The sequence below is a fragment of the Lutzomyia longipalpis genome, chromosome 2 (genome assembly GCF_024334085.1).
Source record: "Lutzomyia longipalpis isolate SR_M1_2022 chromosome 2, ASM2433408v1".
Lineage (NCBI taxonomy): Eukaryota > Metazoa > Arthropoda > Insecta > Diptera > Psychodidae > Lutzomyia > Lutzomyia longipalpis.
The window spans coordinates 24,282,340-24,295,027 of NC_074708.1; the positions used below are offsets into that span (position 1 = coordinate 24,282,340).

General features: G+C 37.0%; 3 protein-coding genes across 4 annotated transcripts in view; all 3 read right to left on the reverse strand.

The window, feature by feature from the left end:
• LOC129789572 (uncharacterized) overlaps window positions 1-12,688 on the reverse strand; it is a 656,748-nt gene that overhangs the window by 440,721 nt on the left and 203,339 nt on the right. The gene's annotated exons all lie outside the window — the stretch shown is intronic.
• Window positions 9-2,073, reverse strand: LOC129789655 (parafibromin). Its single transcript, XM_055826644.1, has 4 exons — window positions 1,898-2,073; window positions 1,693-1,798; window positions 321-1,624; window positions 9-249 (listed from the first exon to the last, which is right to left on the reverse strand). Exons 1-4 carry the CDS (start codon window positions 2,026-2,028, stop codon window positions 213-215), a joined length of 1,578 nt encoding a protein of 525 aa, XP_055682619.1. The 5' UTR covers window positions 2,029-2,073; the 3' UTR covers window positions 9-212.
• On the reverse strand, window positions 3,968-4,979 carry LOC129789764 (arylalkylamine N-acetyltransferase 1-like). Its single transcript, XM_055826813.1, has 2 exons — window positions 4,665-4,979; window positions 3,968-4,585 (listed from the first exon to the last, which is right to left on the reverse strand). The coding sequence occupies exons 1-2, from the start codon at window positions 4,752-4,754 to the stop codon at window positions 4,043-4,045; spliced, it is 633 nt and encodes a 210-aa protein (XP_055682788.1). The 5' UTR covers window positions 4,755-4,979; the 3' UTR covers window positions 3,968-4,042.

A 12,688-nucleotide genomic window follows, 5' to 3' on the forward strand; every position in this document is an offset into this window, starting at 1 on the left:
CAGAGATGTTTCTTTCACTTACTTTTTATTTTTCTTTTATAATTTCTCGTCGTCGCTAATTTACAGTAACTTCTTGACTAAATCTTAGCGGAGGAGTGGACGTTGTGGATTCTTTTGTTGTTGTTGCTTTCCTCCATTCCAGGAGACTCCATTATGCAGACCTTCTCCCGGTGTAGTGTAGTAGCGCCAGAATAACAGCAACGTGGAGGAAGTTAGAAGCGAAGCTCTGGCTTATTCTTTATCATATGCCTGAAAAGAATTATTTTTGAAATTAATTTAATAAAAAGGAAAGTTAAAAAATTAAAGCTGATGGCGCTTACTTGTCCAGGGTTTCCCAGAAGGTCATCAAAACAGCCCGGTCGAGATGCCTCTTGGTGCGAGATAAACTGAGCACCGTGACAGCCCAGCGTGCCACATTTGCATCCAGCTTCATCTCGTCAAAGCGCAAATGGAAAGCGCAGACTTTCGAGAAGATCTCCACGGGATTCCCATCCCATGGCCATCCTTTGAATTGCCAAGCAGGCCCCATGACAAAGACCGCCACAACGCGTGTCCAGTCGTGTGGCGAAAGCTTCTGTGGGTTGTCAATCACACGATACGGCACCGTTGTCTGTCCATCCTTGCGCCTCTGCAGCAGTGTCTCATTCTCACGCTGCCCCCCGTTGGCTTTCTTCTCCTCCTGCGATACATACCGTAGATCCTGCAGAATCTCCTTGGCATTGTACATCGTAATGAGGCTCGTGGTGGCAGCAGGGATGATAATGATGGGAGTCCGGGAGACACGTTTATTGGGATTTTGGGGTAGAAGACGCGCCTGAGCCGTTGGGATGAGTTCCTTGGGACGTCCCGGGGGCATTGCAGCAATTTGCTGGGTTTTCTTGTGCTGCGCCGACCCCTCGGTCACACTCTTGAGCGACATGCCGTGATACGTGCCCATTGTGTCGATCTTGAAGCCCTCAGTCTCCTCCTTTTGCCTATTGAAGCGCTCCTGATCGTAACGATTGTACTGCGCCGGCTGTGGAATAGTACGGGCCATACGAGGAGGTTCAGGCATACGAATAGGTGCCGGGGGCTTGGTACGACCCTCCTCGCGTGCCTTAATCCCCTGCAAGATGGCCAGGATGTTCTTTGCAAAGACCTTCCCCGTACTCTGGAGGATTGTTGTGCGTGTGCGCCACTGCCTTTCGCGACTAATGATGTCCTTCGTGGAGTCAACGTCGAAATCCAAGATTGCCCTGAGATCTGTACCCATTGTGTCGTCATTGTCATTCCTCTTGATGGTGGTCCTTTTGTTGGCCAAACGCTTTGCCTTGATGGCAGCAATCTTCTCCACGGACATCGTCTCAGACAGCGATTTGATGTTGTCAATATTCACAGATGCCTCCTTCTTGTTCACATCGAGACGCGCCGCCAGCTGTTCCTTCACCTTCTGCACTTGCGTGTCTTCGAAGCGAGCCTTCTTAGCCAGAGATTCATTCCCATCGGGTTCAATGGTTCTCTTCACCTGTGTGGGAATCTCAAGGGGGGCACTCTTGTCGATACTCTCGCACGTCGATGTCTCCCCATTGAGGTAAGCAAGAAGTTCCTTTCTGTCCGGACGATTGACAGCCGGAATGTCTTCCGCCTGAAAAGCCCAACAAAACTCTTCATAAACTTTTTCGCCACGCAAACACTTTCATCCCGAAAACTCACCGCACACTGTCGCACATAGACGGAGTGCTGTAGCTGGACATTCTTAAGCAAATACAGCAGACATTCCAATGTGTAATACTCCCGCGGAGCCCCCTTCTTTCCGGAACTAAACGCAAAAGAAATAGCAAAAGGAAAACATTGCAAAGTGAATGTCAAAGGGCACAAAAACATTCATATTTAGGGCATTAGGAATGCCTCTACTCACCCATATTTTAGATAGTTGGTCTTTACATGTTTCGGCCACAAGAATTCACCAAAGATTATCTGCCCCTCACGCTCGATAATCTCCTTTTTGTTGATATTATACTGACGAAGTAAACTCAGCGGATCCGCCATAATTGCAAAACTACTGTGGAACTAAAGTGAGATGCAAGACACAAACTTGCTGAAGAGAGAATGAGACAGTATGCAGTGTAGCGATGAATGAAGGCAAATGTTGCATCTCGGCAAACTTCATGTGGCAAAGAAATGTGGCTAATTTCATGGTAAAAGAACGCGCGTAAAAAGTGTCCCAAAATGCCTAAAATACCCACAAATTCAATCATTTGAAATTTTCTTACCGTTACTTGAATAAATCAAAATGGCTAAAAAGAGTTAAATCGATTAATTAATTCAATTTCAATGTCTTTCAAATCAATACTCATCTCTTTTGGAATCTTTAAGATTTAAGAGTTATTACTTCTTCCAGAAATGCGTTAAAAACATTTCCTTCTGTTTACTTTATTTGCTATGAAATAAATCCGTTTTTAATTACCTTTTCATGCATAATTATTATTAATTACAGCAACTTACAGATATTACCAAGACAAGGTCTCTAATTTATTATCTTCTTCGTGAATTGATTGTTTTATTCGAAAAAGCATACGATAACTTAATTTTAATGGACTCCATTTTGAAAAATAGTTAATAAAATAATTTTTACGATCAAGACGATAATCACAATAGAAATAAATTGCGTAAGAAATGAATTAGACCATAAAATTCATTATTGAATACGCTTCTTATTCATTTAATTAAAATAATCTTCATTAAATCATTTTATTCTCCATTTTATCGTTCAAACTTTTGTGCTGAATCCGCAGAATCCTTTTGTAATCAATGACAATTTAATTAATGAATTTGATAATATTCCCACACCTTTAGGTACCTTCCTTTCCGGGAATTCATTCCATCTCAAAGGAATCTCCTCCTCAATGTTTGATAAAAGGAAATTTAATTGGATTATCGATGGGAATTATTCGAATTATTGCAAGAATTCCAAGAATTTGTTCACGGTGCTGGGAATTTCAAACAGGATCTCTTGTCCTGGTGACAGGACACACCTCAAATCCAAACATTTGCAATCCAGATGCTCTGCGGGGGATGTCAACATTAATTCTGCCAGGTAGGAATGGTTGAAAGGGGACAAGTTCAATAAAAAGTAAATCACTTCAAATCAAATGTTTCGCCAGGTTGTCGGGAATTGTTTGTCCTGGTGGCTGTTACATGGGGCCAGGCCTGGACATATTTCTACTTGGCAGGCACTACCAAAAATGGGACCCCATATTCTCTCTGGGAAGTCTCATTGAAATGCGTACGGAGTCGCCTGCCGCTGGAGATTCTATATAGCTTCCGTGTACGATTGGGGGTGTAGGCTTGAGATGAGCAGGCTAGCCGGTGAGTGAGGGGGTGTGTAGAGCTGTGAGAGAAGAACGCAACCAATCGGAAGCGATTATATACGGTTTGGTCGGAAGCACCCCCGAATTATTTATCACACTTCAATGCGATTTCTCGCTCCCTCTTTTTCGCCCATGCGGGTGTGCCTCTACGCGAATGGGGTGGAATTGTGCTCGGGTAATTTTGTGTTTTATGGGTTGAGATGTTCCAGTATATTTGGCAGATTCCGCATTTAAATGCATGAATCGGAAAACTCCCAGCGTACAAGGAGGGAAATTCAATCCCTTTTTGCACGTGAAGGGGGGTTGACGAGAAAATGGAGATGATTGAGGGTGAAACTTCTAAAGGGTTTTCCTCTTTCAAACACAGCTAAATATAGGTAGGTAACTATTCTTCAATGAATTATTAATCGCATTAACTAAAAGAACTTAATGAATGATTTTAAAAGATTTTTATTAAAAAAGAAAAATTTTTTGAGAAGAAATTGAATTTTCTTCTCAAGAAAAATTCTTAAAAATAATCTTCAATCAATAAAATGTTGTTAAACTCTTAAAGACTTGTTGAAAAGGCTGAAAAATTAATCTTCTTGACCACAAATAGCCACAATAAAATCACAAAATTAACAATCATAAAATTTTATTGCATTTTAACCAAACAAACCAATAATATTTTCACTGTAGAGCCCATCCATCCATTATATTCGTTTTATAAATATCTTTATGTTTTCATGGGGTTTTTCTGGAGTGAAAACAGGCTTTCCCTCCAATCTGTAGTCTTCATATCGAAGACTCAGAATTTCCTCAAAGTTCAGCTTCTCGAGAACACGAGCTGAGTAGAAACTTGAGCATTGAATGTAGATTAGAGGGAGATTTTCTTTCCCCATATGCGATAGAGTTTCCTCAACAAGACGCCCAGCAATTCCTAGGCCCCTAGCTTGACTTGAAACACTCATAATCCTCCCGTCGACGTATCTCTCAATCTCAGGGAAACGCTCAAAGATCCCACATTGATGCTCCAAATTTTCCGACAACGTGATGATTTTTTGGAATTTTTCATGGCCACTAAAATCCGTATGTGGGGCTTCTGAATGTTTGTGAACGATCCCATTGATCATAACTCCGAGGATCTCTCCATTTCTCACTGCCTTAAAGGAAACATTCTCACAAAGGGATTCCGTTGAGAAAATCTCCAATTCTTTGCATTCTCCCAAATCCAATGAATTATTCAATGGTTCATCCTATATTCATTGAAAAATTGAAATTCAAATTCAGAAATAAATTTTCTTAAATCACTTTGCAAATTAATAAAACAAATACCTTGAGAAAATAATTTCTAATAAACTCAACGATTTCTTTCTCTTCCCCTGCCTTTATCAGTTCATACGAAATTTCAGCTACTTCAGCCATAACTTACAAAGACACTTTTGCCAATTAATATTCTGCACAGGGAATTTTTCTGATTTTTTGGAAGCGCTCTCTTGATCACGTCTCAACAACTGAATTGATTGGAAAACAAATTGACCCAAAGATTTGTTTAGCAAATTTACGCGCAATTATGCAAGCGATTCTCTATGAATCCCACAGCAGACTAAACTTCGCTGTGACACACGCGCCAAGCTACCAAGTGTCTGTGAGTACCGTGGGATTTTTGATCGTTGACCGATCATCCATCGAAGTCGAATTTCTACCATTGACTCTACGATCGCGATGCTTACTGAAAAGTATTATTACGCAACAATCAGGAATGGAGTAGGGAGGTAGCCGAATGGGGCGATCTCTAGAGTAGGTCACTCGTCACGTGAAGGTGTTGAGTTGAGAAACCTCCAGGTGTGGCGTCAAGCTTTCAGGATTTTTAATAGCACAGATCGATCAGGTTTTTTTCTTTAAAAATCATTTTTTTTTAAGAATTTAAAAAGAGTTTTCAATCTGTAAAAAAACGTTAAAGAAGAAACTTTAGATAAAATACGACAAACTCTAGAAAATACATATAAGAATAAATGAAGAAATTAAAGTAAATAAATATTAAAAGCAAACGTAAAACATTACAATAAAATTCAAACGTTAGAAAAAAAAATAACAGACCGTTCAAGAGAAACGCGAAATGTTAAAAAAAAAGAGAAAATTAAATGCTAGAGTAGAAAAGCTAAATGTTTTAAAGAGAATATCATCAATACGTTAGAAAACTAAATTCTATTCTTAAAAAATCATAAAACGTTTGAATTGATCCTAAACGTTAAAAAAAGCAAAAAGTATCAAATAAAAAGTTGGAATTGTCGTCAAACGTTAAAAAAGAATTTACAGTACAGCATTAGAGACGATAAAAAAGAAATATTACACGTTAGAAACATCAAAAGTTAGAATTTCTCAAACAATTTGTCTTCTATCTCAGGCAAAATGACAGAAGTGATTGAATAAAACGTTTTTCTTCTTAACTTGTTGGAGTTCTTTATTTAAAAATATATTTTTTTAAATTTCTTCTCAATCTTTTAAATTAATAATTAAAGAAAATATCAAAAGCTCACAACATAATATTCGAATTTGTTGATAGTTCTCAAGCATTTGGGGACATTGGGGCCACTGATCATCCGAGTCTGTCCCTGGGGTTTTCCACTACGATCCAGCATATATAAATGTGGTTTTGTGTGTAAGAAAAAACGCCGACGATATATTAGATTGTGGATGAAATTATATTCCGCGTCGTTGTGGGTTAAATTTAGATTTACAATTCAAATAGTTTACGATTCACACAATTCATCAATGTATTTATGAAAATATACTAACAAAATGTCGAGAGTTTTTTGTATCCATAATTTTGCTCGTTTTTTTTATTATTTAGAAAACGATCCTCTCGCAAAATACTCATTTTGCATTTAATTATTGCGCGCGAGATGTTGGATAAATAAATAATTAGAAAAGTGGAAACTCTTCCACCCGGTTGTTTAAGGACAAGATGAAATGAGTTTTTTTCTCATTTGAATCTCACCGAAGGTTTCTTTATTTTTTTTTCTGTGTTGGTTCTTCATTCCATCCCCGAAGCAATTAAAGATGCTAAAAAATCTTATGATTATACCCGGTGCTTCATCTCGCTTTTTTCTACGTCTGAGAGCTGTGTGTAAGAAGATGTCGTTAATTAGCTTTTTCTAATTGAGAAATTACTCCGTGAGGGTGAATACTAATTTTACAAAAGTTTCCGTATTAAAAATGAGCGCGAAAGAAAATGCGGCTTCTTGGCGCTAAAAAGCTGGTACGGGGACATACTTTTTTCACCATCATCCTTTTCCGCTTTGTGCTATATAGCACGTGAGAAAGCTCTTCCCATGCTTGGGGGGGGGGGAGGTGGATGAAAAAGTAGGAGAGTGAAAGAAACAAGTCCAATGCGATAAAGAAAAATTCCTACTGAAATTGAAAAGTTTTCTTTACATTTGTTTGGGTATTAGGGGCAATTTTGACTTTTATCGTTTTACCACTCTGGAAAAAAGATTAAAGGGAAAAGCGGAAAACATCCTTAGGGAGTGGTCAGGGGTTGGAAGTTCTACCAAAAAAAAAACAGAAAACGAAAAGAAGAGAGAGAAATGAAATTTTCAGAGGCTCCGGAGGGGTGCCTCTGCGTAGTCCATCGATGTATACGATAAATTATGCAAAATATATTGAGAAAACCATTAAGAGATACTTTGTCATGCGGCATCATCTTCTTTACCAATTGCTGCGGACTTGGGGGTAATTTTGGGTGTGTGTATCGTTTCCATTTCATCGGCAGTGCTTTCAATGCGGAAAAGGGGCCGCTCAAACACATCAATTTCCCAACTCTCGCACACTGGAATGGGGGTTTTTCAAGCCGAATTGTAAAATCCTGATGAAAGTTTCGAATAACTTCGATACGCTTCACAGATTTCTCGATCGTCTCTTAAATGCGGGAGGGTTTTTTGTGTGTTTTCCCATCCGCATTTTCGCATAGCGTGCAGAATTTATTGGACCATCCCCATTGGGATAGGGTGGTGTGGGGTGAAAAAGTATTTGGAAAACCACCCGAAAAGAGGATATTGACGTAAAACGGCAATGACATGCACTTAGGTTCTTTTTCTCTCTTTGCTACTTCCACGCTCCTTCCTTTCCAAAATATTTCCGCTCTATCGTTGAATATTTTTCCCATTCTCAACTTTTGCGCATTTATTTTTGGTTTAGCAAAGAGGAAATATCAATTCGTGGGTGGATTGAGCATGCATATTTAATGTTTTATAACGAAAGTTTTTTTTATAGTATTTGAAGAGATTTTTTTGAATTTATCTTTATTTTCCAAGGGCATGTCCTTAATCCTTTCGAAATATATTTGTGATATGGAAAAGATATTCGTTCTTTTTAGCTTATAACAGATTTATTTAAAAAATTACGAAACAGAATGCCTTTTAAGATTACTCCAAGACATTAATTACGTTAGTTTTTTTGTTTCATTTTATTAAATTCTTACAAGACAGATTATTTAAAAATTTATAAGAAGAGGCTTCGAGAGCAATCCCTTAGCTTTTCAGAGCCTTAAGAAGATTGAAAATAAATCCTAAAGTCATTATTCGCATAAAAAAACGTTAAATTTTGAAAGGACATAGAAACGGATGATTGTAACGATTTTTTAAATTTACTTTTCAGATTTACTTTTAATATCTATAATAATCTCATAAATAATAAAATATTATTGCTTAAAATAGGATAAAGAGGAAAATCTGCACAGAGTATAAAATTCTCTGAATCACCCTTTTTGGCTATATATTAATGTTAAATCCACAACATATATAGAAGGAAAAATCGTAATGTTTGAATGGTGAAAGAGAAACTCTTTATGTACGGCGCGTGTCATCATTTTGTTCTGGTGAGTAAATTATCATTGATTGTTGTTTATTCACAAATTTGTTTGGGAAAATTTGGGGAGGGAATGAAATGTGTGTGCGCTGTGTATTATTATTTTATTATATGTTTGGAAAATAAATATCTCATTGAGTGAAATTTCTCTCTCATTGCACGGCGGGGGTGACAATAAAAGAGCAAAATGCCAAAACCGGAAATACAATTTCCATAGAAAGCACACAGTCACATTGGCGGTGGATTCTGCTTGCGAAGGGTGAAAAAAGAGCACAAATCAATTGTGGACTGTAATGTCAACTTCCGTTGCCATTTAGGAAGCTGAATACACACAATTTCCAAATAAAATGCAAACTGTCTATTGATTTTTTTCGTCCGCTTTTCTCTTTTGCCTCCGCTTTCGTTCCCCGGGTGATGCTATGTATGCTACATACATACATATAGGGGTTGTGGTGGTGGGTTTGCCCGGGATGGTTAGTTTTGCAGCAAGAGGAGCTCCGTGTGTGGAGAAAAATCTGCAGGCACCACCATAAATTTGCAACAATGAGCAATTTACGAGGGAATCGACAAAAGCTCCCCAGGAGCAGCTTTTACCATTGTGGAGAAGATTATTGACAATTTTGGGCGCCACTGAGACGCACAAGCGCACCATTTTCGCTTTTGTCCCCAATTGGTGGCCGGCTATTTCCAAAGAAATTTTCACAAATTTCCAAACATTTTGCAAAGGAAATTGCTCTTTTTCACCAAAGTTCTCCCTCCTTCGCTTGTTTTTCGTATTCAATTCCGTTTCGTGCTATCTAACATGGAAGCGTTCTTCTTATGACGTTTTCTTTTTTGAATCATTTTTTCCTGATTTATTTCTAGCTTTCTTTTAAATCTTTGACCATCTTTGACGTAATGATGATGAACTTTTTATTTTCCAATAGTTCCCTTTCCTTTGTAGAGCTTACTATCAAAGAATTTATAATATCCTTTCGATATTTTTTAGATATGAAAAATAAGCAATAAAAGTAAAAAGTTAAATTTTCATTTAATGGAGTAAAAAGAATTTTATGTTTAACGAAAGAAAAATTTCTTCATTCATTTGAAATGTTCCTATTTATGTTCTTTTAGTACTTTCGCTCAATAAAATCGCTTTTATAAGAAATCCTATGGGTTTCCTCATTCCCAAAAGTGAGTGAACCCCCTAGCAAATTGGTGGTTCTGCGCGCTTCGCTGTGTTCCAGAAAGAGGGGTCTTCTCGCACAAAAAGGCGTCAGAGCGTGTCGAAACCTAATTGCCAAGCAGCAGCCAGGGATGTTAATATTTAATGAATTTTATGTATCAAGCGAGAGAGGGTGATAATTGCCAGAGAGATGAAGATTTGTTGGTGAAAAAAATAGCAGTGTTTTGCAATTCTCAGTCCTCAAAAAGCTTCCCTCTGTATGAGAAAGCTTTTCTGTCGTTAGTCCTGAATTAAAAATAAAATGTGATTTTTCTTTTGAAATCAATTTTAGTTTATTTCACAAAATTATTCCACAACCATTTTTAAAAGCTATAAAAAAAATTATAATATTTGTACGATTAATCAATTTTGGAATATTAGTAAGAGACAGATTTGTTAGCCTTCCCTGAATTGTTCTTTATCAATATTAATTTTATTAGTAAAAAAAAATCAATTTTATTCAGTGGACTCCGAAGACTCAGCGTCATCTTTTTGAGGGTTTTGAGGTGTTTTTTCATTAACTTTAACATCAACAACTTTAGTTAAAGTATTCATAAGTTCTAACAAAATTTCGCACTGATACTTCCCAGAATCATAACCATTTGTATTTTGAATACTCAATTTATAAATTCCTTTTCCTTCATCGACTTTTATAGTGAATCTCATATCCCGTAGAACAATAATATCGTTAATCGAAATAATTACATCTGAATCGTCTGAATACTTCTTTTTCCACATAACCGGTAAGTCTTTAACATTTTTAATAGAACATTCAAGGTCTGTCGTATCTCCTTCATTAACCACTTGATCTTGACTTATTTTATCAATCTTCGGATTTGAATCTGTTTTAGGAATAATTTCTACTTGAACATCCTTTGAAATTACATTATGAGTTGGTGCAATAAGTCTGCATTGATACGTTGCTGAATCACTTTCTTGCGTATCTTTGATGCTCAATTTGTAGTTTGTTGAATGATCTTCTTTTACCTCTAAGGATAGTCGATCATCTGGGATTAAAACACTTTGTGCTGCTGTAAGAATTGTTGAGGAATTTGGTTCCATTTTCACCCAAATAGCAGGATAATTCTTTGCATTCTCCGTGAAACATTCCAACTCAACGGGATCACCTTCGGGGATTTTCTGACTTTCAGTTATGCTGGATATTTTTGGATTTTGATCCTTAACGATTATTTCAACATTTTTGGAGAATATAACTTTAGGTGATGCAACAATCTGACATTGATACACGCCTGAGTCCTTTTCTTCCATGTCCTTAATCTGTAGCTTGTAAGTAGTGTTGTCTTCATAAACTTCAAGTGAAAGACGATCATCATGTGATATTATTTTGTTTCCTTTTGATAGGATTGTCACTGTATTGCTACTTGGTTCTACCTTTTTCCAATAAACAGGAAATTCTTCAGCATGTTCAGTTGAGCATTGAATGTTTAAAGTACTTCCCAAGTTGACAAATTGATCATTTGTTATCTCGGTAATTTTTGGTTTAGATTGAACGACTTTTACCTCAACATCCTTACTGGAAAGTGGGTAGGGATTAATCTCGCATCGATATGTTGTAGAATCATCTAAAGTGACGTTCTTGATTCTCAGAATGTACGTTGATGAATCATCCTCAACAGTTATGGAAAATCGATCATCGCTGCTTACTCGAATTTCTCCAGCAGTTAGTACTGAAAATAATCTACCAGATTGATCGTAATTAGATTCTAATCTTCTCCAAACAAGTGGATTATTTTCTAGGTTTTCAGTGACGCAGCGAAGTTCAACGGTCTCTCCTTCTAGGCTTAGAATGTCTTCCGATATATCAACAATCTTGGGATTGTTATTTACAACGTCAACTGCAATATTCTTAGATATTGTTTCCGTTGGTGAAATAACAATTTGACATTGGTATGTCCCTGCATCATTTTCCTGCGTATCCTTAATTGTTAGAATGTAGGATTCTTCGTCTTCTTTCTTGATAACTTCGATTGAAAAACGATCATCTTGAGCGGATACATGATCTCCAATTGTAATAGTTTCAGCATCAGTTCCATTTGAATTTAATTTTTTCCACGAAACAGGAAAATCCTTGGAGTATTGTGTAGAACATGTAAGATTTTCTGTTCCTCCCAAATTAATCACTTGACTCTCTTCAAGATGATTTATTTCTGGTTTAGAGCTAACGTACTTCAATTCAACATCTTTACTTATGAGATTTGAATCTTCAACGATGCAACTATAATTTCCTGCATCAGCCAATTGTGTGTCTTTAATCCCTAAACTATATGTAATTAAATCTCCATCTTCAGACACCTTCACAGAATAACGATTACTTCTGCTAACAAGAATATCATCAACTGAGAGTAAGTTTGTTGAATCAAACTCTGGTCTTAATTTCCTCCAAGCTACATGACGATCTTTTGCATTTTCAACTGTGCACTGAAGTTCCACCGATCCACCTTCCATGATAAATTGACTTTCGGTTATTTTGCTAATTGTTGGTTTAAGATCTTTAACTTCAAGGTCTTTAACATCAACCTTGACGCTCTCTGCGAATGTCTCAGTTATGGCAGCTATAATTTCACATTGGTATGTACCAGCGTCATTTTCATTTGCTTCCTTAATTGTTAATTTATAGGTAGATTCGGAGTCATCCACCTGAACGGATACTCGTTGATCACGGAGGACTATTGCAGATCCTGATGTGATTATTAAACTATCTCCAACATTTGAGCCCACCTTCTTCCAAATCACAGGAAATCCATTAGCATTATCCACTGAGCACTCAAGGTCAATGGTATCTCCCACATTAACCACTTGATTGCCACTTATATGGATAATCTGGGGTTGAGATTGACCCCAGGATCCACTAAGTAAGAGATTCAGGAACAGGATGATGAAGATCATCTCTGGTACACGATTTTTAACACTGAAAAAATCAATTGAATTTGTGAGCAACAATGTAACATGTAACGCACCCACCACACGCAACCTTTCACTAATTTTAGCACTATTATGCGTGTGGGAGGATTATTGGGACAGGGTTTTTTTATGAGACCCATTGCGATCATTATTTTGAATAGTAACGATGGAAGATCAAGAATAAATTTTAATAAATTCACCAAAATGACTTTAATTAAATAAAGAAACCGAATAGTACAAAAAAGTTATTGTCATGATTTATTACCAAATGAAGGCAAAACGACAGCAGTTTAAACTTAAAAATGAGGCGAAAATTCGTTTTCGCAAAATTACCTCTTGAATGATTTTGTGAATGAATTAAATT

Bases quoted from the DNA above. Each gene is read 5' to 3' on its own strand.
- LOC129789655 (XM_055826644.1), bottom strand. From the start codon at position 2,028: ATGGCGGATCCGCTGAGTTTACTTCGTCAGTATAATATCAACAAAAAG. The intron at 1,799-1,897 runs GTGAGTAGAGGC...TTTTGCGTTTAG, and splicing joins ACCAACTATCTAAAATATGG to TTCCGGAAAGAAGGGGGCTC. The intron at 1,625-1,692 runs GTGAGTTTTCGG...TGGGCTTTTCAG, and splicing joins TCTATGTGCGACAGTGTGCG to GCGGAAGACATTCCGGCTGT.
- LOC129789764 (XM_055826813.1), bottom strand. From the start codon at position 4,754: ATGGCTGAAGTAGCTGAAATTTCGTATGAACTGATAAAGGCAGGGGAA. The intron at 4,586-4,664 runs GTATTTGTTTTA...CAATGAATATAG, and splicing joins TTAGAAATTATTTTCTCAAG to GATGAACCATTGAATAATTC.